Here is a 26,917-nt window from a genome sequence, read left to right on the forward strand (position 1 = left end):
ACAAAAATATTTTCAAATCAGACATGGTGGAAAGCAGTCAAACCAACAGCTACATATTTATTTATTGGGTTAAGATGATTAAAAATGTGGTACACTCAATTGACCAAAGCCTTTATAAGTAAGGGGAGGGGGGAAATGAATCACAAAAAGCTGCAGTTCATCCTTTTGCCATAATCTTTCAAATCCATATTTCTGATCTTTAATCAAGCTTAAAAACTGAAAGACAGTCAGCGGGAGCGAAGCCCTGCTGAGGTGGAACAGAGGAGGCCTGAGTTTCTCCAACACGGAGAGAGCTGTATGCGACATGGATCAGTAAAAGTTTTTACCAACAAAACTGAGTGGTTAAAAAGAACGTGATGAAAATTGAATGTGAGAAATATTAAGCCCAGGTCAGAGGGATGAGTGGTATAAGAAGAAAACAAGAAAACATGATGCATGAGAGAGGGGCTCTGTGAGGTATTGTGACAGTAAAAAGAGGTTGGTTGTGTTTGCTGCCTGAGAAAAAGAACAGTACAACAGGTGATGATCTCCAAAAAAAAAATAACTGAGAAGAGACTGATGTGGTGATGGTGGAAACAGAACAGTGGAGGTGAAGACGTCCTTTGGAACTTCTGGAGGTGAGTTGATGTGGATGAAAGCCAACGGCGGTCGGGCCCCCTGAATACTGAGGTAAAGGCTGGCAGGTCTGGTCCTCGTGTGGAGTGGAGTTCACCTGGGAGAAGGTGGGCCTGTCTAGGCGTACATGGTCAACTGGAGCCACTTCAGACGGAGGGAGAAGAAAAACATTTTTTTTTTTTTTTAGTAGAAATAAAGAAAAATCTTTTATGGTTCAGTTTGCAGTGCTAGAATACTTTTTTTCTATTTTTTTTAACCTAAGTTTAAATGCACTACAGATAAAGAAGAAAGTCAGTTTAAGTTAAAAATGTGAAAATATAAAACTGAATCTGTGTTGTGGATGCTGGTAAACGGACCAGGGTGATGCACAACATCTTGAATGACAAAACAAATTTTATGTTTTTTTTTTTTTTTTATGCAAAACATTGTGCAAAAGTTTGTATGTATTGTCAAAATGATATGAACACCCCCACTAAAAATGTCTTGTGTTTAGTCACCAGAAAGATTCTAGCATTGCTGGATATTTTTGACCGATGTCCTGGTTGGTTGTAAAAGTTCAGCCTGTTGATATTTTTGTGGTCAAGAATGAGACAGATTTAGCCAGATAGCACAGGCAGCTGATGTGAGGAAACACTTTCTTTTTCTTCTTTTACAAATTTTAAGATGAAAACAAAAAATTACGTGAGCACTTTGTTCTTCTTTCATTCTAGTTTCACAGTAAGAAGGAACACAACGTACAGGGATTTTTATCCAAAGTAAATGTTATTGTTAGCTAGGCTTAATTAGTCACGGTGAGCTAAAGCTAGCTAAGCTAAGCTAAGCTAAATACAGAAGCGTTTTCAAAGAGTGGCCTATATTCCGTTGTTGGGATATTTCTAATTTATATTTGAATGTTTTATGCGGCATAGAGCCCGTCTGGAGACATAGGAGAAAAGAAAATCGTGGTAACGACTTTAATATCTCATAGGAACGACTTTTTTCCCGGTCGTGTCACCAGACGGGCTCTGTAGTTGTAGGTCTAACAACTTTGTTTTTTTTTTTTTTGTTTTTTTTAATATTTAATGTTTTTGGTGAGCATGTAAAAAAGCAATTTAAGATATTTTTTAAAAACCAACTTGTGTTTTTAAAATTTTAATTTTGGTCCATGAGGCATAACCATTGGCATAGTCCGTTCATTTTCAATATGGTGGAGCTCTGAATGGTTCTCCAAACTTATACCTTCGTCCACTCCAAACCATTTGGTGCTGGAACACCCAACTGTCTCCAAGCGTAAACTATCTAGTTGGTGTTTTGATAGAAAGTTGTAGAATTTGAAGGTTGTCCTCCATTATTCCACTCTGGCAGTGAAATACTCAGAAGATGCTATCTCTAGCATAGTATTGTGTTCTTAGATTTGAACACCTCCAACTAAATCAATCAGTTGAAAGCTTGATGATGGCAAGAAAAAGTTTGTAGTTTCTCTGCAACCTGCTCTTGTACTTATTTATTTCAGGCTGGATGCTGAACAACAGTTGAAATCCATTAAGACAAACCTAAATGTCTCTCATGATGAAGATTATTTGTGCATGTGTAAACTTGTGGTTGGCGTCAGATAAATATGTCAGAATATTACATTTGTGTCATGGTTAATTTGGCTGTCATGCCACAGTGTGTATGCAGGCGTGATGATGGCTTCGTACCTCCAGGACGCTGAGTCTGATGGTTCCATCTCCATCCTGGTCAAATGCTTGGAAGGCCCCTGAGAAGGAAAACATTGAACTGTAAGTGCTGCTAAACATTTGTTAAAGCTGCAGTATATAACAACATATTTTTTCACATATTTGTTAAAACTGCCACTTTGTTGTGACTGTATGACATGAGACAAATAATAGGTGAAAAGAGAAAAAAAACAAAATCAAGCTTCTCCGCCTCCCTCCTGTGGTCCTACTGCCATCTGCAGGGACAACCAATCAGAGCCTGACTTACTGAACATGGCTTCGAGCCGAACCAGGCAGCTGATGAAGCTGTCGAAGTCGATGTTCATGTTCTCGTTGGCATAGCGCATGGTGATGATGTCATACAGCTGGTTGTTGAGACGGAAGCCTGGACAGGACATAAGACACATGGCTGTACAGTGACAAGAACATTTAGAGGATGAGTTTAGGCTGCAGGTGAAGAAGAATCTCACAGTCAGTTTTTAAAAATTTTTCTTTTTATTCGTAGCAAAAACGTGACGCGACAATAACAACGGAGCACCTTAAGAGTCAAATTATGCAGTTAAACATGTGGTTTCAGCCCGAGTCATAAAATATTAGGTATAATGCTCATGTTGTCACTATAAAATGAGATCCATTGGCTCGTGTTGAATAACTGAAACCTGTTTTCTGTGTTTTTGTTTTTTACATAATTTTCCACAAATACCCTACAGAAAGCAATGTATGCATTTTCTGTTAGCAAGTGTGTTAAATTATTAAGATAATTTAGGTTAAAGAAAGAAAAATCTCCTTTGGTAAAATATGACTTAAGTTAAGTTACGTTAGTTTTTGTTTTCCTTTAAACCTGAATTAAATAAATAAATAAATTTCTTACAGTGGATAGTCAACAAAAATGAGAAGTTCCCTTCTTCAAAAGACAACTCTAGGTGTTTAAACTTTCTAGTTTCATTTATTTTTCCCCTTCTTGTTGGATCATCACATTAAATCCTAATAAAACACTGAAGCAATGTGACACAATATGAAAAGGTTGTGCTTCTCATGATGTTGGCAAACTAAACTCGATTTTTTTTCCCGGCGCATCGTTAGTGACGACCCAAGTTACTTCCTGTCTGCTCCTACCTGCGTCATTGACGGCGTTCCTCATCTCGTAGCTGTTGATGCTGCCGGTTTGATCGGCGTTATAATGTTTGAAGATTCCCTGGAAAACAGGAACATATGAATTTGTCGCGTAAACAGCTGAATATCATCCCAGCCCAACTGCTCGTAATGAAAAATACCAGCTAAAAAAATAAAAAAAATTTGACGCCAACACTACAAAACACTGCTATTGCATTTGACTCAGCTGTTTATTCTAAATGAACATGAACGTCTCCCACCTGCCACTGCTTGATCTTATTCCACAGATGTATGAACTCCTGCAGGTTGAGTCTACCTGTCCCGTCCATCTTAAATGGACACGGTTAAGACCAAACTCCACACCATTGCGTGCTTTTAATTTGAAATGGAAGTCTTTCCCTCTTTTCATTTTACCCTGTTGACTATCCATGAATGACGAACATCGTGTGAGGCATTTAGTAGGGAATGTGGGGGAGCATTTTCTCAAAGGTAATCTATCAGTATATTCAGCATTACTGAAATAATTGCTAGTCTCTGCCCCGTGTTGGTTGTATCAAACAGGAGCCGTCTCCTCCAGGCTAAGTAGAGTTTTCGGTTAAATCCAGACGTTGCCAAGGTGCCGTCACCGACCCGACCAACGGGTCTCGGCAGGTTGCGTCTCCTGTGCACAACACAGCCTGCCTGATGCGCTCGATACAAAGGATACGTCCATCAGAGCAATCATGCTCCTGCAGCTCTCCAGGCTGAAGCCCTCCGTGTTCAGGTCCTTATCTGGAGGGAAAACAAGATGGAAAAAATGTTTGAAAAGACACCACTTTTCTTGGAAAAGTAAAGTTACTACTTGAACTTTGTCACTTCTTACTATAATAACGACCACAAACTTCAATGTGACCTATTGGAAACGCCTGGCATTGCATCTAGATTTTAATGTAACTATAGATGGGACGCATTTATAAAGTTCTTTTGCGTTCTCCTTTCAGATAGTCACTAATTTCTGATGAGGCGTCTCATGAAGTTCCAATAACACACAAAGCTTTGCAGTTGTGACGTATCAAAAGTGTTGGACTTACGCGTGGTGATCACCCTGTTGAGAACGTTTCTCAGTTCATTCGCTGTGATCTCCATGTCCTGGGAGGGAGAGAACGAGCGTCGGACTGATGCACAAATACACTTTTGCCGTCAACACAGCTGATCCTAAAACAAATCATGCGAGTTTCTGCTTCCCGTTTCCGCCCGTCTGCACTCACGTCACCGGCTATCTCCTGAAAAATAGTCCGGAACTGCTGGTCCTCCTCACTCTCTTCCCCCGCCGAGGCCGGAGCCGGCTGCCGGGGAAACGAGGTTCGATAAGAAAAAACCCCCCAAAACAAACAAGCGAAGAGACAAAATGTTGTCGTTCCAACCCAAAATGATGCGAAGCGAACTCAGACTTACCACAGGATGGTCCGCTTCGATCCTGTTCTCTATCTCCCTGGGTGAAAACGGACAAACAGCAGTCACCAGGCTGACACCAGCAGCATCTCTTCTACACCTGGAGCTACATGTTGGTACCTGGTGCTTCCTACAGCCTGCAGCTGTAGGTGACCCTGTAGCATCCTCTCATCATGGCCATCTTAAGCCTCTATTGATTCATTTGAACAGTTCTTTTTCCAGGATGGAATGATAACACAACTTACAACTTCAATAAGTTTTGAAAACTCAAATTGGGAAGACATGTTTGATTTTTTTTTGTGTGTGTGGATTTTCACTGCAAAGAACACAAAATCCTACAAAGTATTTTTGGTCTAGTTTCTTGTGCAGATATCTTAGTATGCTTAAAATGAAACAAAAGTAGCTTTTCAGCGAGATATGGAGAGCTTTCTTAATGTTGGCAGATTATTTCAGTTATAACATTGCAAAAAAATGTCGTGTTACAGTGGTTCGCAAAAGTGTTCATACCCCACGAATGTTTCCATATGTATTGACTCTAGTCAGTCATTAGCCGTCAGACAACTTCTGAAGGCAACTGGTCGCACTTCTCGAAATTCGATTTGTAAAAAAATGTTTTGAATCATGTATAATTTTCCTTCTGCTTCACAATTGTATTCTACTTTCCCATTAAAATTCAAGGGAACATACTTATGTCTCTGGTTGCAATGTGACAAAATATGGGAGAATTCAAGGGGTCTGAATACTTTTGCAAGCCTCCGAAAAAGTGAACCCAGAGGAACTAGGACTTTTTCATCAATATTCATGAATTATTAACTTAAAACAAGCTCCTTTATGTTGCTGCAAAGCTACTTGTAAGTTAGTTTAGTCTTGTTTCAAGTGTACTAAGATATTTGCAGTAGAAACAAGAACAAACATAAGGGTCAAAATTAACGAATATTTGGACAAACTTCAAACTTCTTCCAACAAATGCCAATCGATGCCATGCACTTTTTTTTAAGCTTTAACAAACTCATATTGATGCTTCTAAACATACTTCTGAGCATTGTGGCCAAATAGCTACATTTTTAGCCTCATGCTTAAAAATTTGACACAAACTGTGTTTGACCACAAACATGCATCCAATTTGGGTTTGGAAATTATAGAAAATTATAGAAATAATTGCCGCGGATTATAGAAAATCCACAGTAAAGTGAAACTCGTTCACCTGTTTCTTGTTTCTAAAAACTAAAAACAGTTGCAATGAGACGTTCCAAATTAATGTGTCAACTTTTGACCAGGGATTTACACCAGTATTACTGATAGGAACTGTGCACATCTATCCCTCCTGTTTGCTGCTTCGTCCTCCGGTGGTTCACGCCAGTGGCTAGATCTTCCAGCACGAAGTCGTTCGAACGTTTACCGGATCACGCCCATATCGGAAGCCGCTTGTCCTAAAAAAGATTCCATAACAGCTTCGAACTCGGGCCGATTTCTTCCAGTTCTACAAATCAAACTGCCGTTAAAATCGTTCGCTCTTGGGGCTCTTTTTTTTTTTTTCTTTCCCACCCAAACATGTGGTCACCACCCAACAACACAAAGCAGCAGCAGCAGCAGCAGCGAGAAATCAAAACCGAGTGACATCCAGGAAGTAGGACTGGGTACTGCTGGAAATGATACTTTTAAAACTTCTCTGATGAAGGTTGGGTTAGGATTGAACTTAAAGATTTACAGAATTTAAATAATTCACTATAAACATGGCTACTTTAGCAGAGATGCACCAATCAGTCAGAAAAGACAGGAATCTGCCCTGATTTCTTTCTAGTCCTTAAATGCATCAAACTGAACACCTACAGCCAATTTCTCACTTGAAACCAACAGCACATAATTTGATTCCCAATTTTAATATGTTCTTTAATGTTTTATCTTCTAATACATTAAAAAAAGGCCTGTAGCAACATTTCAGGAAGACTTTGGGAAAAGATTCCTGAAGTCTGACACATTTTTAGTTCTGACACCTCCAGCAATACCCAGCCCTCTTCTGCAGCATGTAAAGAAACATCAGAAATATTAAAAAGTATTCGGCCTTCACCACACAAAAAAAGTATTTACCCCCCATTTGTCCTTTACCATATGACAGCATATGATGGCCATTGTAGATAGAAAACAAAAAAACAGTAATTCATTTCCCCCAAAATACTCTGAAATATTGAGATTAATCTTAGAAATTTTATGTACAATTAAAGGAAATTTCTGAACTTCAAAAGTTGAAAGTTTGTGAGAAAATGACTCAGAAATTTTGAGATTAATCTCAGAAATTTTGCAAAAAATAAAAAATGTTAACATTTTTGACTTTTGACTCCGAGGCATCTGAAATTCCTGAGAATGATCTCAAACTTTCAGAGTTTATTTTTTCTCACAAATCTTTGACTTTTGGAGCTCACAAATTTCCATCATGGATTTTCCTGGGGTTTTTTGGGGGGTTTTTTTTCTGTTTTTTTTGTTGGAAATTAATTCCTCTTTTTTTTCTATCTACTATAGCCCTAACACACCGTCGTACTTTACAGACCTGTTTTTTGACTACATCACAACCCTCCGGGTCGCTCACTCACTCTGAGGTATTCCTCTTTTCAGAGAAGACTCTCAGGATGAACTCCCCCTCCTGGTGCGGCTCGTACGTGGAGGGCACGATGACGTACTCGCCGGGGCTCAGGCGGAAGCGCTGCGTCACCTCCCGCAGGTTGATGTAGGACTTGGAGCGGGCCTTGGAGGAGTTGAGCAAGAAGAAGTCCTTCTGCATGTGCTGCTTGTTTCCGTGCATCTGCAAAGATGAGCCGCAGCGACAGGCGAAAGCACGGATACCAAGCAAAGATCAGGTTTAGACAATAATCCCTTTGATAACCAATTAAAAGCAAATGCAGGATACAACTGACGAATGTTTTGTTGACACCTTCCTCACCTCCTTTGGCACCTGTGGAGAGAATACAAGCGGCAGTGGAAACAAATAGAAGATTTATTATTTCAAACAATCAAATTCCATCAGTTCATATTTAAACAAAAGTAGGTTTATGTTAAATCCGTCACCTCGTAGATGGCGAATCCAATGGTGAAGAGATTGGCCCCCATCTTTCGCTCTTTGCGTCTGTTCTTCTGCATCAGGGACACCACGAAGGTGCAGACCACCTCATTGTCGTCCGGATCGTCATCCTCCTCCAGCAGGCGGAGGCGGTACTGAGGGTTGGTCCAGAAGGTGTCTGCAGAACAATCAAATCTTCTCACATTTACATGAAACAAACTTTCATGTTTGACCTTTTATGGTTTTGCACTGATTTGCAAAAGCCATTCAGTTTTTGTTGTTGTTCTTGTTTTAATCAACTGGACAGATGAAAGCAGACATTTTTGATTCATAAAAAGCTTTATTGCACCTGGATAGTTCCTGCAGCCTCCGGCGGAGCAACCTCTCACCCAGCGGCCCTCGTTCACAGAAACCGTCCACTTGTGGATCTTATCGTCCTCTAGGGCGTCGGGTGTCAGGTTACAGATCTCAATCTTAGTGTAATTCTTCTTGAAGTCCTCAAATGACATCCTGAAGGAGAGCAGAAAGTACAACAGACATCATGAATGAAAAGAAACTCAAAAGTGCCCTTTTGAGTTTTTTGTTGTATTGTGTGTGGCCCAAAGTAACAGTTTCTGTATTTAAAGTCCTACGTTACCAATGCCCCAAATATTTTCTAATTTTGCCCAACAAGACCGGCCATAGTAAATCTCACACCAGCCAGCCGGCGGTCCCATGTAACTCACAAGGTTCCCTTATATTTTCCCACTTGATCTCCTGCCCCCCAAAAATGTCTGTGCACACCAAATGCTTCTAAATAACCCCAAAGGATTTGCTCACCAGTAGAAAAATTAAAGTTTTGGAGAACCAAATCTGACAGAAATACAGTAGGATCATCTACATATGGCTGTGGACAACAGATAACTGACTGGCAAAGTTATCTTAGTGACGGAGACTGGGTACTAAAATTAAATTGAAAGGTGCTTTCAACCAATAATTAGTTTTTACTCTTCAGCAGTTCGTTTATTGGACTTTTAAACATTCTTAAGCAAATCTAAACATCTTAACGGCAGTCGCATGTTCAATAACCCGACACTCACCAGAACTCTCCATCCTCTGCGTTTTGGTGCTGCAGTTTGTCTTTGTCAGCCTTAGAGAGATTCGCCCACTCTTTGGAGCTGTTGGAAATAAACAAACAAGAAGATGTAAGTTCCTTAACAAGCAACATATATCTGAGACTGGGGATAAAACCTTTAAGGAAAGTGTTGAAAAAAAGAAATCCTCACTTGTCACTCCAGGGGCCGTTCCATTCCACCTGACCCCATGGGTTTCTGAGACGCACCAGACGAACTTTGTTCTCCTTTTGCTGGGAGGGTTTACACTGTCGTGATGCAGAGAGATGGAAATAGTGAATCGCACGCTGTGGAACCGAATGTGTTCCAGTTGAGCCGCCGGCTTTACCTCGCCCACCGCTGTCACAGAGTAGGCGTGACCCTTCACCAGTCCCGTCACCGTGCGGGTCTCAAAGCGAGCAGGAACCAGAGACTAAAGCCAATCATTGAGCAAAAATCAAGAAGAAACCAAGAACAGAGGAAGAGAAAATATGAGAAAACATAAAAGCAACACACAGACTACACTTCTAACTAACAAAAACTCCTGCATCATACTCCAAAAAAGTCTTATCTTATATAGTCACAGTAAGATAACTGATCCCTCACATCAATGGAGCAGCCCATGAGTGAGCCTCTCTCCAGGGCTTTCTTCATGATCTTATAAAGCTCTTTCGGAGCTTCCTTCATCTCATAAAACTCTGTGACGCCTCCCGTGAAATCCTCCATGGCTTCTGTGGTGTTCCCGCCTTTCAGGGCCTCATAAGAGCCGTGAAGCCTAGACAAAGCAACAGGCAACAGAGACTCTTTGGTCACTTTTTCTCCTGTCAATTTAAATGTGTTTATTTAAAAAGGGGCAACGTACATTGATCAATAAATAAGGCTAAACGCAAAAAAAGCTAGTTGCCTTTTGGGCAATTTACTTGGTGCTACACATGTAGGATTGGGTATCAAGCACTTTCAAGTTCTGGCTGAACACATCTCTAATTACGCCTTTAAGCAACAACGTCAGATACCATACGGACATAAAGGTCAATGTCTCCTTTAGTCACCAATTCTTACCCGCTTCAGCTTGCCAAAATCATCTCCTCAGTGCTACCCAGATTGAGTTGTAACTCTGGACCAAGTAACTTAATTTTGTGTGGTGAAACATCTAGAAATCAAAACATTTCTTCAGCTTCCAGGGTTGTCGCTTGCTCCCCAACGTTAGTTCCCATCAGAGAGTTCCCATTAGTTCCCATCAGAGAGTTCCCATCAGGAAGGTTTTTGCATTCTTCCTTTTTCTGTAGGAGTGAACTTTGATAGTTCTAATGCTTATTCAGACTTTGGGCTCATTACTGAACATCCAGGCAAGTATGTGAAATCCAAACCAGAATTGTGTGACTAGGGCTTGACAAACGCTCACTTTTATGCTGAGTACGCCAATCGAAGCAGCTTGCAGCATTGCGTTAGGCCATCTTAATCAATGATAGCCACAGTTCCTATTGGCTTACTAAAACTGAAGCCTTTTCAGCAATGGACTCCCTCACTTCACTAGTTTGTTCTTAAGAACCAAGATGTACAATAACCACAACTTGGACATTGCTTCTCTTTCCATGTTTCCAGTTTGCTGAGACAAGGTTCACCAATCAGGAGGTTGTCTTAGCAAGTTGGCTTCCACAGACTCTTCCAGACAGCCTGTATGGTGGGAAGATCGTAAGAAGAGTTTGTAAGGAAGTGCAGCCTTAGATCCTGGAGATACTAGCAACCCTATTACGCCTGAAGCCTTTGTGTTAGAGAAGAGTAAGATCTGACAAAAGCTGACCACACCACAAAGATCCCACTCTTAGGTTTTCTAAAAAAAACAACATTCCAAATGTCTTTTTTGAGCAATTTAGCCATTAGCAACATTTTGTAAGCCAGCATGTAGTCTTTACTGTAAGATCTGTAAATCTGCCTTTAACTTCTTCTGTAATTTGTCCAAAAGTTTAAAGTAACAATTAATGGTGAGACATGATTAAAAAACATTGATCTAGTTAATTAGAAGCTTTCACAGCCCCAACAATCCCGTCTTTATCCACTGAACCTTCCCAGGTTTGTTCCAATACCTTTGACATAAGAGATAACATACAAATATGTCTGTAGACTACGTTAATAAAGGTCCATAGTCTTACAGGTATTACATCAGCACAGTTTCAATTAATTAATAAAGAAATTCCTGACACGGTGCAGGATAACTACTAGATGTAACCATAAATGAAAAAAATTGTAATTAACAATAGTGATCCACAATTGTTTTGAAAAAAAAAAAACACACATCCAAACTCACATCCACAGAAACAAAAGAAATGCTACATCAGTAAATATAAACTATATGCAATAATGAAAAGTGATAAACGCAGTGCAGCAGCTGAAAGCACCTCGTAATGCCTCTGCTCTTTTATGCTAAGGTATTACGACTTACTTTGCGTAGGCCTTCTCCAGCAGGGCACTCCAGAACTCGTTTCTCTCGGCGGACTTCGTGAAGACCAGCTGGTTGTTGAAAGTCGGGACGCGGTCGTCAATGACGACGTCGACCCAGTCGCCGTAACGCCAGAACTGAAATACAGAGAGTCCAAAAACATGAGATAGATGACAATGTCTGAGTATGTTTGGTGAGCCCTTCATTACTGGTTCTTCTTTTGTTTATTATTGGACTTTGTGACTATGGTACTTTGCTAAAGTACTTGTAGCTCCCACACATTTATATGTTGTTACATTACAAAAAAACAAAGTTCATTATATTTCATTTGGATTTTATGTGACAAACCAAGACAAAGCAGCAGTGGAAGAAAAAAAGAGACGCGATTTTCAAGCATCTGAAAAGTGTGGCATGCATCATTCTCGTTGTGATTACGGCTTATAGCCTTTCTGTCCCGGCTTCACACATACAATAACATAAATTCTTGTCTATTTTTCTCAGTAAAATAGTTCAAGATGAGTCAAAATAGATGGAGAACATCTACAAACGTAAATTTCCACATCTTGCAGCAGATTCTGAACTGGATTGAGATCTGGAGACTTTGACTGGACCACTGAACGCGCAGAACAGTGTATGCTTAGAACTGGTGTCCCGCTGGAAAGCTGTGCACCGTATTGTTTTCTTACCGCTCTTTTATAAATGCCAGATCTGTGGCATTTCTAAGTGTTACATTTTCTCTAACAAACTTCTACTAAAGAACAACTAGGTTTTCACTGAAATGGAATTATACACACTTATAAACAGACTTCTGAATGCAGCCGCTGTACCAGAGTTTATTTAATGGGATCAAAGTAAAACAGGTTAAACGCAAGACAAATATTTCAGATATCGGTCATAGAAAAACAATCTAAACAATGCATTATTGTCTTTACGATTCACAATCATTCACCACTTGCTGCTGGTCTACCACGTAAAAACCCAGGAAAATGCAAGATATTTATGGCTCGAAAGTAACAAAAGAACGTTTAGTATTTATAACGAAATACTAAACGTTCTGTTAGAATAGACATTCAACGGAACATCTGAAATTTTTATTTTTTAAAGTAGATGACCACACCTGGAAGTGAAAGATGCCGGCATAGTTCTCCGTGAAGCTTTGCTCCTGGGGAACAACCCGATAGAGGAGCTTCTCATTCAGGGTGAGACAAGCAATAGCGGCTAACAACCAGCAATCACCTAAACAGAGAAAACAAACTTTGAACAATGCCCGTAGGTAAAGAACGTTCCAACATGAGCGCTTCTGAGCCACAATTTCTACCTACGACTATATTTAGCCCAGAATATATCGATAAGTTTTGTCCTGCAGGAGGGAAAGTTTTCTGCTAAGTGCTGATCGTTGTACTTTTGTAACTGTCACACGAGAACAATGTGCATTTTTTTTTTTTTTTTTACAACAGGGAATGATTAACAGTGTCTGCCAAGACTTTTGTTCCCTTTGGTCCCCTTTATTTGTTGTGTGAACGGAACAACAATGGGAAGTGCTGCCGGTCGGATTCCCTTCCAAAAGAGTAAGCACAAAACGGGGAGGCTGCTGCAGGCAGAGAGGCCGAATGCAGGGGAGACGTGGGATATGGAATAATCAACCGTTTTTGTGTTACTTTTGAGAATACAGATTGTTGTTGCAATAATCGTCGCTCGTTTTTATGTAATTTAGTTTCAGCCAAACCGTCCAAAACCTGTCCTTCCAGCTGAAACTAGTCGTTAATCATCTATAGAGGTGAAGAGCCGCTGTACGAGCAAGAGCAGCTGGTGTCAGATTAGGTTTTACTAATACTTATAAACAAGTAAAATGATTTAAGTTTTCACATGGCTGGAATCAATTAAAGTTCACTCTGTTTTTGTTTCAGGAGAATTTTGAAATTATCTCTGTGATTAGAAATTGCTGCCCCATTTTGAAACCTAGAAACCTTTAGAGGATAAAGTCAAACTTTCTTTTGCTGTACATTTAGCCTCCACGTTATCTGCTTTAAGTCTTGCTCTCGCTCGCTATCTCCCAGCCTGAATAAAATGCAAACATGTCTAAAACAGTTTCTTTTTAAATAGCTTCTTATCATTTCTGTGTTTTCTATACCATCTAAAAAAAATAGAATGCTTAATTTCTCACCCAGCGAGCCACCATCAATGTCAATAAGGCAAAAACAATAAAATCAGATTCCCGCCGTTTCAGTTCAACTCTAAAGAATTAAATAAATTCAACTTTTGAACGTCATCTTTTGAAAGTATAGGGAGAAGCACAAGATTTTAAGACTGAGTGGTGTTCCGCTGATGTTCCAAATGCGTTTTAAAAAATCTAACGAGACAGAGTTTACCAAGATCTCCCTGACAGATGTCTGTCCTACTCGCTCCTCCGACAATGAACTGAGGGTTTTCACTGATTTCCTGCAAAAACAAAACACAAACGAACGTTAATTTCAGGTTAAATGTGGACTATAATGGACGGTTTAATGTGAAAGACATTCAAAAAACAGGTATAAAGCCTCTTCCTGGATAGCTTCACTTGAATCCCAACATTATTTCATAAGTTTGCTGATGTGTATAAAATTTGTGTATAAAAAAAATCATGTCCTACCTCCCAAATGTGGGCCACCCCATCTTATTTTCAACTTTGTGAGATTGCCCTTCCGCCTGCCAACCCGACCTACCTTAGGCCTCTTCCAGACGATGTTCTTGACCTTGTTGGACTTGTGTCCGAGCTCCTTGAAGCCCAGAGACTCCACTGTGGCGGGGAAAGCTTCATCCTCAAACAGAGTCTTCCTCTGCAGGTAGTCCTGTCTCAGGGTGTTGTAGTCCTGGCCGTTAAACCGGATGGGCTTGTTCAGGGACCCTTCCCCGTCTCTCCGTTCTCGTTCCCGGATCAACCGGTCGCAGAAAAAGCCAGATGGCGTGTATGGCATCTCCACTCGGCAGACCTTCAATTTTTTTGTGAGGGGGGAGGAAAAAAAACTGGCCCTGGTCACCTGTACGAAAGTCTTACAAGCCAAAAAGACCCTGGCATAAATCCAAACGGCTATTATCCGATTGGCTGTTCCTCTGCGTGACGTCTCCCCCCGGTCCCCTTCGTCACACGCGGCGTGAAAGAAACGTTCACCTTTGGGCGGCCATTCACCTGGACGCACAAACGCCACAAACTCACGGGCCACATCAACAGCTGTTTTGTTGCGTTCCCATTGGCCGACGCTCGCCCTGCCATCATTGTTGGGTGACACAAAGGCCAGAGGGCATGGAAAGAGCGGCTGGTGGATGCCCTGCCTCAGCAGAAGGCATTCAAGCCCTTTAAACCTCTTCTCAATGGAGCTCAGCGTTGAGCAGCCTCAGCACAACCGGAGCAGGCTGACGCTGTGACGGGCAGCAACACCCGTGTTATATTCTCTTTAAAGTTTCGTCACTGTACCAGATAACACATGTTGACGATAACGGAAATGTTGGTAAAGTCGTCATGGTAATAATAACACAAAGCAGACTTGTTCATTGGAATATCATTGTTTTACTTTGCGTTTCGACTAAGAAGGAAGTCTGAGACTTGAAGATTGGATTGTAGTACAAATTAGATAGATTTTACTAAAAAGATCTCTGGCACTCTGACATTAAAGAGTCATTCATCAGTATGAGTCAACATACTGATGACATCTCAGCTTGTCAGGATAAGTGTACGCTACCTTACCATTTTTTTTATTCTCTTGAACTGATTCCCTTTTTTGTATGGAAGAGGTTTAGGGTCACTGAAAAAACTAAGTCTGACTTTTTATCTCAGAAGGTTAAAGTCAGAATTCTGAGAAAAAAGTTAAAATTCTGAGATTAGAACCAAAATTATCAGAAAAAAACATCCGAATTAAACGTCTTAATTCTTCTTTTAATTCTTAAAGTGGAAAGAACAGGATATAAGGAACCAAAAAGAAACAATTTTCAACAGATGATGCCTTAAATTATGCTGCTTTCCTGCCATCTTCTTAAAGATTAACCTGGACTGATCTTACCTCTTTTTGTGAATCCTACAAGTATGTGTTTTCTATTTTTATTAGAAAGTTATTCTGATTGAAGAGCTGTAAAATATCAGAAAATCTTGTTAGTAAATATTGCGATGTTCAATATTAGCTGCCATGTTGCCTATTTTCTTCTCTCCTCTCTTTCTCACCCGTCACTTTCATCACTCTGCAGCTCATTCTCAATAAGCTCTATCTAGACTTTGACTGAACCATGATTCAAAACTATATATCATTTACCTTCCTCTTCGCATTATGTGCTACGTTGTGTTCATATTTCACAAAACCCCCTTTAAATTCTAGTCAAGTTTGAAATTTTAAACATAATAACATTCCAGTAAGGTGGAGGATTTTTGCAGGAGACAGTAGATTTAGCTTCTGAACTATAACAAGGAGCAGTTTAAGGAAAAAACTTTGATCCGAAAATGACTTCACAAGTCAAAATCTGAACACGAAAAGAGTTAAAATGATTACAGTAATGTAAAATCGCCCACACCTGGTTGATATTTGTCTGCAGCTCCACTAGCAACAAAACAGTTCATCAGTCCAAGCAGTCACATTCATTAGGTCAAATATTGTCCCATTCAACTGATAAAATTAGCAACCATCGTATTCCTGACTGTTCCCATTGCGGGAATACGCAATCAGTGCCAAAGGAAAAGCAGTCAGGTATTTCTCCAGGATCAGTTGATTTGTATGTCCCAGTCCGTCGTCGCTCTGACGTTCAGGTTGTTCAGTCTGAGCTTGCAGCAGGCTTCCAGGAACTCAAAGGACGCAGAGATGGATTTAGCACCTGGTGAGAAGATCAGAACAAGGCTTGCTTAGCTTTAAATTAAAGCAACTTTTAAGGCAAGAAGCTTACAAAACTGACTTAACAATAGCTGTTTCCATTGACCGTATGATTGCGCTAATTGGAATTCTGAAAATGAATTTGGTTAATTGAAACGTGGCAATTTCAAAAAAGTTAACCTTTTTCACTAAAATATTTTTGTGCTATGATGAGTTTTTTTTTTATTTAAACTGTATCGAAATTGGTGTTTTTTGCAAAACTGCCATGGAAGCACTTTTTTTCGCATCACACGAGTCACATACTCAACAACCAGAAGTTACTACTGGTGGAAACCACAAAGAAGACGACAGGAAGTGGTAGGAGGATGATGGCGTGGCATGTTCTTTAATCACTTAAAGAGTGAACAAACTCATCCACGTGTGAGTTTCATTGTATTTCTTATTTAATTGAAACACCACAATTGGGAAATGTGTGTTTTTTTAGTGGAATACTGACAAAGTTTTGGCCACATGTGTAATAAAAACACAGTTAATGGCAGGCATGGGAAGGATCAGAGCCCCCTGTGGTGGTGTAAGGCTACTGCAGATACACAAAGTAAACTATTTATTTATCCTCTTTTTTTTTTTTTTTTTTTTTTTTTACTTCAACATGACTCCAGTTGCTCTGCCTGGGAAGGTTCGATCAGAAATATAGCACTCTTGATCACTGATTTAGAGAGATGATCAATTTTGCAAGAATGTAACAAATAGAAAGTCTCAAAATTCACATTTTTTCCAGTCTCAGATACAGATAAAATGTTTTTGGTCTAGTTTCTAGTGCAAATATCTTAGTACCCTTGAATAAGAAAAAAACTGTCAATAATTCCTTAATAGTGATTAAAAATTACTAGCTATAAGTGAAATAACCTGCCTGTGGAACAAGACATTTTAAGTTATAATATGGAAAAAAATGTCTTGTTCCACTGGCAGGTTATTTCACTTATAGCTAGTACTTTTTCAAAGAGTTATTCACTTAAAACAAGCTCCTATATCTTGCTGAAAAGTTACTTGTAAGTTAGTAGACTTGAAATGAGACAAAGCTAAGATATTTGCACTAGAAACTAAACCAGAAATACTTGGTAGGATTCTGTGTTTTTGCTGTGTGGACTTCTCTGCTGGAGAAGAGCTGCGCAGAGAGCAGCCGAAACAACCATCATTAAATTTAACGACGTTCAAAACAAAGGAACCTTATTTGGTTTTCACATCGTTATTTGCTCGGTTTCATCATGTATTATAATCCGATGTGCTGTAAAACTTACAAATCTTCCCTTGAAACACTCAAACTTCTTTCGGTACGAGTTAAATGTGCTCATTTCGTGGACGTCCTCACCTGGGACGTGGACGTTCACCGTGGTCGGCTTGCTCTTCACTCCCATGATGGAAACGGACTGAACGACGGTGTCACAGTCAAACCTCCCCTCCTCACTGGCTGAACTGGGAGAAGCAACCGCAACAGCAAATGTCAAAACAGTCCGCGTTGAGTCAGCAGCAGCAGATTTTCCCAACCTCAACTTGAGAATTTTCACGTTTTCAGGAGCGTGACTCACCGACAGAGAAGACGGCCCGACGCCATGCTGAACCGCCGCAGGGAGAAGGCTTTTTTGTCACGGTACTCGAAGGAGTGGCCGTCGTCCAGGTACAGCTCTCCGTCTGCACTGGCCTGAACGTTGAGGAGCAACACGGGTAGAAATGTTCCATGTCAAAACACAAGGATGCTAGCAAACTCTCTAAGGTTTAGCTGAAAACACATCTTGTCTGTTTATGGAGGACACTTCTGAAATATGGCAAATCTTTAAGTATTGGTCATAAAATTCGGTTTTGTTCTGAAAAACACACAGATCAGAAGAGCCACACTGTTACTACACGTGCTAAAGCTGATTCAATTCAATTCAGAAATACTTCATTGATTGAGAAAGGTGAGAAAATATCCGCAGTGTTAATTTGCTGATATTAATTTGTGGGGCTCCTGCAAATCAGCTCTCTCAAAAATTCATTGCTTTTCCACACCGATGTTTCAAAATTTGTCTGATAGTTTAAAAAAAAAATTCTGACATTGAAGAGCAAGAACTTTAACCATGTAGACTTTCACTATCCATAGTTTTAGAGGACTCTTGAGACAAATATGTGATTATGTACTTTAGTAGATTTGATATCATAAAGTAGAATAGAGTAGCATTAACATTTTGGTGTACAGTAAATATTAGCATTTACTGTATGTTTACTAATATTTGATGTTTTTGGGAATAGCTGTTTTAAATCTATCTGGTCTAAGCTGCTACTGTTGCATCAGGTCTGAGTTGCTACCTGGGAGTTTAGGCCCACAGTGACATCTAGAGGTAGCTTCTGGTAGTCGGCCGTACAGGTGCCGCTTCCTGTTGACCTGCAGACCACCGAGCCGCCCCGCTGAAACACTGGAACCTGCCAAAAGTAAACTTAGCTGTAAACACATTTAACTGGAACAAGATTTGATCTTTCGGGTTAGGCTTCTAGTACAATCTGTTTCCTGAATTCGACAACAGTGAGAAAACGGTGTATGCCATTTAAACCACGGCAAACGCTTACTGTGTCCAGGTTGACAGGAAGACTCAAACTCTTTCCTCCTTTGTACGCCTTTGCAGAGCTGATGTCGTACCAAATCTATGACAGAAGGAAATCTTTAATGTCCCATATTCATAAACGGTTACAGTTATAAACGCCTTTACCTCATCAGAGCCGGGAAGTAAGACTTTGACTGTCTGAGCGCCTTGTTCCGTCACAGGACAGGCGAGCAGGGCTCCCCCTAAGTGAGACAAAAACAACTAACTTCAGAAAAAACAAATGTGTAATATTTCAATATGGAGAAGTGAATCGAAGAAGTGTTCATCACCAATCATGTACTGGTTGTCCTCGGTGAAGGCGCTCTCCTCTTCTGGGAACTCCACCCAAAGAGGTCTGCAAGAGAGTGAATGTTTTACGTTTTTGTGCAGATTGGCACGAATAATAAATCTAATCCCAGTAAAAGTAATCCAAAGAGCCATATTTGCACTCAATTCAGATAAATAAAACTTGTTTAGAGACATAAATGTGAAAAAACACATAAAAACTGTAAAGAGAGAATGAATACTTAATATTTGTGCAAAAAGAAAAAAATACAAAAGCACAAAATTTTGAACTGAATGGCAATAATAAATTTAAAAAGTGGAGATTCAATGCAGTTATTTCTTGAAAAAAAAATGCTAAAACCATCTTGTGTTATCATATTATTAAATATATTTTAGTCAATCAAGAGCCATTGTGGAGTGGAGGGTCCCTAGAGTCACTTCTGGCTCTTGAGCTGCAGGTTGCAGCAGATCGCAGACGCAGCACGTTTTTAGCTGTAGTTCTGTAGGTGAACAGCAGAGGGCAGCATCACTAACCTGACTGGAGGCATACCAGAGGTGTGAGCGAAGTGGAAGAGAGTGTACCAGAACGGCAACAAGCAGTACCTGGAAGCAGAGGAGTGACAAAGTAATTCTCTTTTAATACATTTTCCACTAATTTTAGATTAGGTTTTGCCAAATACCTTTGAAGGATATTAAAAATAACATTTAAGTTTAAAAAAACATCTCAAAAAGACTGGAAAATTGTGGAATTTTAAGCATTAAATACATCTAAAAAATTGCTCAGATGTTTTTTTTTTGTTTTGTTTTTTTTACCGTTGCTGGATGGCGGTGCGTATCGCCGCGGTGACCTCTTCCCCAAAAAGCCAAGGCTCCCGCCGCTTTGTGTCGTTTGCGGAGTGGCCGCGGAAGAACGGCAGCAGAGCTCCTGCCTGGTACCAGCGCACCAACAACTCTGGATCTGGATCCTTAACAAACCCACCGACATCAGCTGGAACACACACAAAAAAAACATTAATCATAATCATTAATTAGAGGGAAATTATTACTAATTCATTAAAATTTTCTTGCAATGGTAGATATTAAGTGTAAAAACTGATTTTGGAGAAATCAAATCTACTCTTAATTAATTAATTGGACCTGGCTTAGTATAGCAAACATTTTTAAAGAAACAGTGAGCCAATTCTTGCTCTTATTGCTGAGAATAGGTTGAATATTTAGTTACTTTCATCCACGATCAAAAGAATTTTACAACTGTATGCCTTTCTCTTTTTAAGTTTTAGCTCTACAATTATTTAAACTTACCTTTCCTGCAAAACACTGACTTCTTTATCTGTTTAATTAAACTCATTCTGCTTTGTTTATTGTTGAGCAGCAAATAAAAACTATTATATTTGTCTTGTGGTTTTAGTGCTTTTACAAATTACAGTTTTTCAATCTGGATAACATGGACAGTTTTGGGGAAGGGGGTGGGGGGTTAAAACATCATTAATTAAAATTTATCGTGACATTGATAAATCAAAATTGTTATCACGCTAAGAAAATTATCTCTATGAATAATAAGCGATACAATAAATGCCCACCCCTAAAAGAAATGTAACCAATGCGCAAAGTAATGAGATTTCTTTGAAGTAACAGAATGGCTGCAAAAATGTGCACACAGATTTGTCGAAAACTCTTTTTTTTTTTTTTTACATTAACATGCACAATTTAAGCAGTAAAACCAAGGCTTACCTCCACAAAATGCAATGCCTGTCAGGTTCAGGGTCAAAACCATTGGCAGTGAAATCTTCAGATACTCCCAGGTGGCTACGTTGTCGCCGGTCCATATTGCGCCTGCATTCGACATGAAAGCAAAAAAAGTCTGGTTCTGGGTTCATGAGACACAAAGTCTAAAAAATTCATCCAGTTTGAGTCCCTCACCCAGCCTCTGTGACCCAGCAAAGAAGGAGCGTGTGAGAACAAACGGCCTCTCGGTGCCTCCTGAGCGGGACGTCAGACCGTCCGCCGTGGCCATGTGCTGCAAGAGCGCGCAATGACACGATTTAGCTTAAATAGTAAATGTTAGTGAATGTAGCTTAGGAGAGAAGACCTGCGGACCTGGTAGAAGCCATACAGGTTGTGCAGCTCCCGATGCTCCCAGCCTCCGTGGTGCACCGCGTCCTTCGGCATCGTCTGTTCTGGCCCGTTGAAGACGGATGGCTCGTTCATGTCATTCCACACAAACAGCGACGGCGTCGATCCCTTCATGACACACAGGATCACAATATGTGGTCGAGTCAGTGAGTGTTATTTTTTTGTTTTTGCTTCTTGGTTGTAATGTTTTGCCCGTTGATAGCGTTAATTCTTCTCTGATAATATTTTACATTTTCGGTTTGGTTCGCTTTCTCACTGCACTGTGTCAAACGATTCAAACCAATTCACCTCCTTGCCCGTGGTGGTGTTGCGCCAAGAACGACTGGAAGAAACGGCGCAAAAATTTCCAAAGAAGATCAGCGCAACTTTCCCCTTCACAAAATGTAAACAACAGTGGAGTAGCATCAGATTTTAGCGGTTGTAGGATTTCTTTTTTTTTGTCTATGGTGAAACACCAGCCATTTTCCCCTGTAGTGCTAGACTTGCGCATTTATTTTGACTCTACTGACCCAGAATGCCCTGCGCTGTAGTCCACTTCCTGCTTTTGGAGCGATCTCTGGTCCGCTTGCATTCAAACTGCGCCAGAGTTCACTGCGACCAAACCGAGACCAGGGTCTTTAGGCAGACCAGAGTTTGGTTGTGTGTTCACACCTTCAAAAACGAACTGGACTTTCTAGACAAACAAACTAGAGTTTGATTAAAGCGGATTAAACATGGCTGGTGTGAATGCAACCCAAGTCTTTGAACCCATTTCTGTGTGGAATTGCCATCATATTTGAAAATACCTGCTGAGAAACCCAATCATGCATTTTGAAATAAAAATATATATTTTTTGGATTTTCTGGCTTGTAAAAGAACTCATGATGCTGTGAACTCCAACAACGTTCTTGGGGAATTTTGGAAAAATCAGAAGCCCGTATCATCACCGATCCTCCACTGTGCAGTCATATTCAATAAATCAGAATACACGTCCAGGTGGGTTTTGTTTGTCAGTTAAAAGTACCTTTTGAAAATGAGCAGGTATTAAACAGACCCATCATTAAAGGGCCAGTCTCGTGTTTTTCTCCTGATCATAAGCCAAACTTTCTCTGTTGATCATTACCTTGTATTTATCAAAGCTGTAGCACCTGGAGTACCACGCTCGGGTTTCAGGACAACTGAAGTCAAGATAGGACGACTCGCCTGTGAGAAAGGCGAAGACAATCTGCAGTTAGGATTTTTTTTGGCTTTTTCTTCTTTCTTCAAAGTGTTCAGAGGTTGGTGCAGTTTTTGGTCAGGCATCACCTGGCCAGCATGTTCCCTGAAAGATCTGCCCCTCTCTGTCCTTAACAAAATGCCCTCCATCTCTGGCCTCACGGTAGAGCGGCCAATCAGGGTCGACCTTAATATGCGGATCACTTATCACAACCATCTGAAATTCAAACAAACAAACAAACAAAAAAAGGTTCAAAGCAAAAGGAAAATTCAGTAAATTGTGCAAATTTTTGCAACCGACCTTCCGCTTCTTCTTCTCCAGATGTTGCTGCAGAGCCACCGGTTTGGGAAACAGAGCGGGGTCCCAGGTGAAGTAGCGCTTCCCGTCCGTGTGCTCGATGTCCAGCCAGATGACGTCGTACGGGATCTTGTGGCGATCGAACCCGGCGTCCACGGCCTTCACGTCGGCCTCGTCGTTGTAGTTCCAGCGGCACTGGTGGTAACCGAGGGAAAACAGCGGCGGCATGGCTTGATATCCTAAACGGCAAGATAACAAGAAGTGATTTTTTTAAATTTTATTTTATTTTTTTAGATGCGCGAAATGTTCCAATAAATTAACAACCACTTGCGCACCTGTGAGCTGAGCGTACTGCTTGAAGAGCTGCCGGGGCGCGGGCCCGAGCAGAATCATGCAGTCGATCACGCCGCTCTCCGAGAGCCAGTGGACGTCGGTCTGACGCCGCAGCCGCCGCTTCTTCACCGGAGGCGTTTCACCGCCCTGCGAGACGGAGAGTTTGGCGCTGGAAATCATTTTGCACATGAAAAAGTTGCAGTGCATTGCGAAAAGTTTGATAAAATCCTTCACTGCCTTTTTTGTTTTGGGGAAAATTTTCAATTTTTAACCAGATGGCATTCACAAAGGTTGTTATACTTAACTAAAATGAAATAAATAAAAACGGTAATTAATGAGGAAAAATTATAACTGGAACTACAATGTGCAGGTAGCAGGGTAAGTGTAATTATTCTTGAACATGAAAGCTGTATAATGTTGCTTCTCCTCCTTGAAAAATAAGAAATTATAGAAAAAAAAAAACATTCTCATCTCACTGAGAAAAGCTTACCTGAAGGTCGGATGGGGAGTACTGGATGTTTATGAACGTGTCCGACGCGTTCAGCCAGAACACGCCAACGGTCCTGTCCGGTTTGTGAGCCACTATCAGCGGCACAGATCCGTACAAACCGAGCCGGCAGTACAAGTCGGCGGCGAACACGTCCAGGTTGTATAACCGATAAGGTTCGCCATCGCTGCAGGAGGAAATACATCGTTGATGTCACAGTTGAAGTGACGACACCGACGATGTGAGACGTGATCACCTGGTGTCTCTGAGCCGCAGCCTGTCTGCGTGCTGCGGCAGACCGTAGACATGCTGGAACCCGTGAAGGCAGAAGTCTGCGCCGAGGGTGCTGGGACCTGGAAAAAATAAAAATAGAGTACTTAAATAACTAAATCAACATTCAGGATTTGTTGTCGTAATAAAGATGAAACCCCAAAAGCAAGCAGTTGGTTACCAAAGGGGTACAAACTCGAGAATCAGTCAATGTCTTGAACTTTTTCACATTTGTTGAGTTTTAGCCTCAAACCTTTATTTACTTTGAGGGGATTTTATGTGATAGATCAACACAAAGTAGAATGTAACTTTGAAGGTTTGGTCTTACTTTTTTAAAATCCTGAAAAGATAAAACTGTAGCTGAGTGAATGTTCTGTTCTTTGCATGGGAAACATTTTGCGTGTTTTTTGGTGTTAAATCCTGACGCACTAGTAACATTGTTGTCAATCAGTTGCTATAGCAACGGGTCTGCATGTGGTGAGAAAAAAGAAGACTACAACCTACAGCTGTAACTGCAGTACACTGCTGTGTTTCGGTCACTAACACATCAAAGTTTGTCGTTGCTACGTGACAACCGTGAAAAGATTGAAGGGTTAATGAAAGTTTTGGAATACAAATAGAGAAGAAAACAAAAAAGAATGAAATAAAACCCAAAGTGGGTGCAAACCGTTTGCTTTGATGTCCTCAAAGTTCCTAAAAGTCTCCCTCCACAGTGAGTTCTTGTCCTCTTCAAGCTGAAACAGAAGCAGAAAGCAACCAAAAGACCAAATGAAGTTTTCATAAAGAAAAGCCTGAATTTGCACTTTGAGTTTTCTTATTTCCTCACCTTACTACATTGTGATGATGCCAGGTTAAAAAAAAATAATACAAAAACAACAAAAAAGACATTTAAAATAATTATAGGACCACCATCTTTGTTAGAATGAAAAGATTGTCTTACAACTTCACCTGGGTTTATTCTGCAAGCTTTCAAACCACAGTTTGTCCTTGGAGTTGAAGGTGACGATCACTTCCTGATCACACAAAACCTCCAGCCTGAAAGGGAAGTGCCACACTCTGACCTGGTATTGTCCTGAAGACCAGGACAGGGTGACGGAGTCCTTAGTCTTGCTCTCCACTCTCAACCTGCAAAAAAGAAAACGGTGAGTTTCCAGTGATGCTCGTATGCAGAAATGCTGAACATAATCGGAACAAGGGGATATTGGAAGTTCGGTAGCTCTTACTGTTCACTTGGAGGTTCCCCGGTCAACACATCTGGAATTCTGTAACGAGTTTTGATGGGCCAGATCTCGTCTATTACAATCCTTACGGTGTCGTTTTTGCAAGGTGTCAAAGAAAGAAGCAGTCTGGTCTGTGGATAAAAAAAATGGTTCATGAAGAAAATTGTTTATTTGGATGGTAGGGTAAGGATCTTCTGATGAAGACCAAAGAGGCAGAGAGAAATTATATCAAAGAGATACAACTGTATAAATGTCATCAAAAAAATATCTACATCACATGAAGAATGAGTGAAATTTCAAGAATTTCCACCGAGAAATTCATACAATTTCTTAAAAGGATTTCTTTCCTTCTTGAATTACTTTCACAGAAAGACAGAAATTCAAGACAAGATGACAAAGAGACAAGTCCTTTCATGTTTTTGTCAAAGTTTTAAACTAATAAAAACCAATTTGATCATCAGTATTTTACCCAAGCGTAGGGTTATTTTAAAAGCAACCTTTAGTCTGTTGGGAAGTGCCATAAATTTTTATGAAGTACAAAAATAACTTTTCCCTTTTCCTTATCAGATAAACATTGGCTTCCCTCAGCCAGAGGCTAGGTTTCCTAAAGAATGATTAAACATAAACAGCACAGTAGATGTGCAACATTGGAAATATCTTGGTACAATTGTCGACAACCACTTGACCCTTGATGCTGATGCGGACGCAGTCTGGCTCATCTGCTTTTGTATTATTAATTTTAAAAAAAGTTAAGTTTTGATGTTGACATCCTTTTTATGAAAATGTTTTGTCCCTCAGGTTTATTGCTGGACTAATCCTGGCTCTGCTTTGTAAATTGAGTAAATTACCCCCAATATAAAGTATATGTAATGTGGAAAAAAAAACATGGATAATTTTTCCTGTTGAGTTTCAGTAAACCAACCTTTGTGCCATCTTCCAAAAGCTCAAAACGTGCGCCCTTCTCCGTGAGGACAAGGGAATCCAAAAGAAGTCGGTATTTCAGGTTTGGACCCTGGATCTGTCGCCTCAAAAGTAGATCAAAATTTATAAGCGCATGGATCTTTCTCAATCAAAAAGTCACATTAAAAATATTGTATACATACCTGTAAAAAGCAACATTCTCACTTTTTTTGAATTTCTCCTTCCCCTCATCATTAGGGACAACACTGAAACCCAGTTATAAAAGAAAAGACTACACTCATTATTCAGCTATTAAAAAATTACATGCAAAATTGGTGAATAAAAAAAGTAAATAAACCTAAAATCTAGTGAATTAGTATACCCATATACTTTTCATTTAATAGAAAGCATTAAATGTGCAAATCTAAACTTTCTCCATTCAGTTTTATTCATCAAAATATGCCAAAGGTCAAGTTGCAGGACAGACATAACATGAAGCAACATGCAAATACCTAATAATAGGTTCGCTCTTTGCCGCCATTTCAAGCAAACTCGGACAGAAACAGCAGCTGTTTACTGTGGTCCTTTCTCCTTCAGTGAAACACAATGACTGGTTTTTTATGAGTTAACGTGTTCCTATTGACAGCTGAAGGCTGAGCGTGTAGAAGAAGGAAGTGAGTGCGTCAAATCCGCAACAAAAATCCAACGTACGGTGAGGATTTTCAAAATAAAACGAAATCCTACGTCGTGTCAGTGGATGCGTAGTGACTCCGCCATATTGTGAGTGGCAAGCTTGGCAGTAAAAACATATTGTAGCAACAACAAAAAAAACGCAAGGAAACATATTAGTTTTGTTTTATTTAGTAAAAATATATTTAATACAAATATTAGTACATAAAATGCACCATAAGAGGCAT

The 26,917-nt window shown here is 40.1% G+C and overlaps 2 protein-coding genes across 6 annotated transcripts; both read right to left on the minus strand.

Moving 5' to 3' along the window:
• Positions 1-23: 23 nt before the first annotated feature.
• capn3a (calpain 3a, (p94)) lies at positions 24-14,390 on the minus strand. 5 transcript variants are annotated; one of them, XM_088002707.1, is made up of 21 exons: positions 14,139-14,390; positions 13,806-13,875; positions 12,554-12,672; positions 11,440-11,573; positions 9,606-9,774; positions 9,358-9,432; positions 9,174-9,268; positions 8,988-9,065; positions 8,258-8,418; positions 7,917-8,086; positions 7,792-7,803; positions 7,445-7,653; positions 4,860-4,896; positions 4,673-4,750; positions 4,496-4,553; positions 4,132-4,196; positions 3,686-3,754; positions 3,429-3,507; positions 2,581-2,697; positions 2,295-2,353; positions 24-759 (listed from the first exon to the last, which is right to left on the minus strand). In XM_088002707.1, exons 1-21 carry the CDS (start codon positions 14,388-14,390, stop codon positions 733-735), a joined length of 2,133 nt encoding a protein of 710 aa, XP_087858833.1. In that variant the 3' UTR covers positions 24-732. The 5 variants fall into 5 exon arrangements, with proteins under 5 accessions (XP_087858833.1, XP_014844670.2, XP_014844661.2 ...); XM_014989184.2 differs by having other exon boundaries at positions 9,349-9,432; XM_014989175.2 differs by having other exon boundaries at positions 4,123-4,196; positions 9,349-9,432.
• Positions 14,391-15,325: 935 nt separating this feature from the next.
• On the minus strand, positions 15,326-26,652 carry ganc (glucosidase, alpha; neutral C). Its single transcript, XM_014989162.2, has 25 exons — positions 26,513-26,652; positions 26,204-26,266; positions 26,023-26,125; positions 25,104-25,231; positions 24,829-25,005; positions 24,707-24,710; positions 24,548-24,614; positions 23,867-23,963; positions 23,614-23,797; positions 23,126-23,270; positions 22,794-23,029; positions 22,583-22,709; positions 22,401-22,480; positions 21,263-21,406; positions 21,086-21,182; positions 20,897-20,998; positions 19,979-20,153; positions 19,700-19,768; positions 19,171-19,235; positions 19,007-19,083; positions 18,867-18,941; positions 18,609-18,722; positions 17,852-17,964; positions 17,635-17,738; positions 15,326-16,269 (listed from the first exon to the last, which is right to left on the minus strand). The coding sequence occupies exons 1-25, from the start codon at positions 26,539-26,541 to the stop codon at positions 16,160-16,162; spliced, it is 2,685 nt and encodes an 894-aa protein (XP_014844648.2). The 5' UTR covers positions 26,542-26,652; the 3' UTR covers positions 15,326-16,159.
• Positions 26,653-26,917: the final 265 nt, after the last annotated feature.

Source organism: Poecilia mexicana, unplaced genomic scaffold (assembly GCF_051168715.1).
Source record: "Poecilia mexicana isolate PSO_F unplaced genomic scaffold, ASM5116871v1 scaffold_22, whole genome shotgun sequence".
In the NCBI taxonomy this organism is placed as follows: domain Eukaryota; kingdom Metazoa; phylum Chordata; class Actinopteri; order Cyprinodontiformes; family Poeciliidae; genus Poecilia; species Poecilia mexicana.

Excerpts from the sequence above, each read along its gene's own strand:
- capn3a (XM_088002706.1), bottom strand. The coding sequence starts at position 14,390 with ATGCCATACACGCCATCTGGCTTTTTCTGCGACCGGTTGATCCGGGAA. Across the intron at positions 9,775-11,439 it reads CTGGAGAAGGCCTACGCAAA|GCTTCACGGCTCTTATGAGG; the intron begins GTAAGTCGTAAT and ends TGCTTTGTCTAG. Across the intron at positions 9,433-9,605 it reads TCATGGGCTGCTCCATTGAT|TCTCTGGTTCCTGCTCGCTT; the intron begins GTGAGGGATCAG and ends GATTGGCTTTAG.
- ganc (XM_014989162.2), bottom strand. The coding sequence starts at position 26,541 with ATGGCGGCAAAGAGCGAACCTATTATTAG. Across the intron at positions 26,267-26,512 it reads AAGAGCGAACCTATTATTAG|TGTTGTCCCTAATGATGAGG; the intron begins GTATTTGCATGT and ends ACTGGGTTTCAG. Across the intron at positions 21,407-22,400 it reads ACAGCTTTGATAAATACAAG|GGATCGACGCCGTCGCTGTT; the intron begins GTAATGATCAAC and ends TGTGTCATGAAG.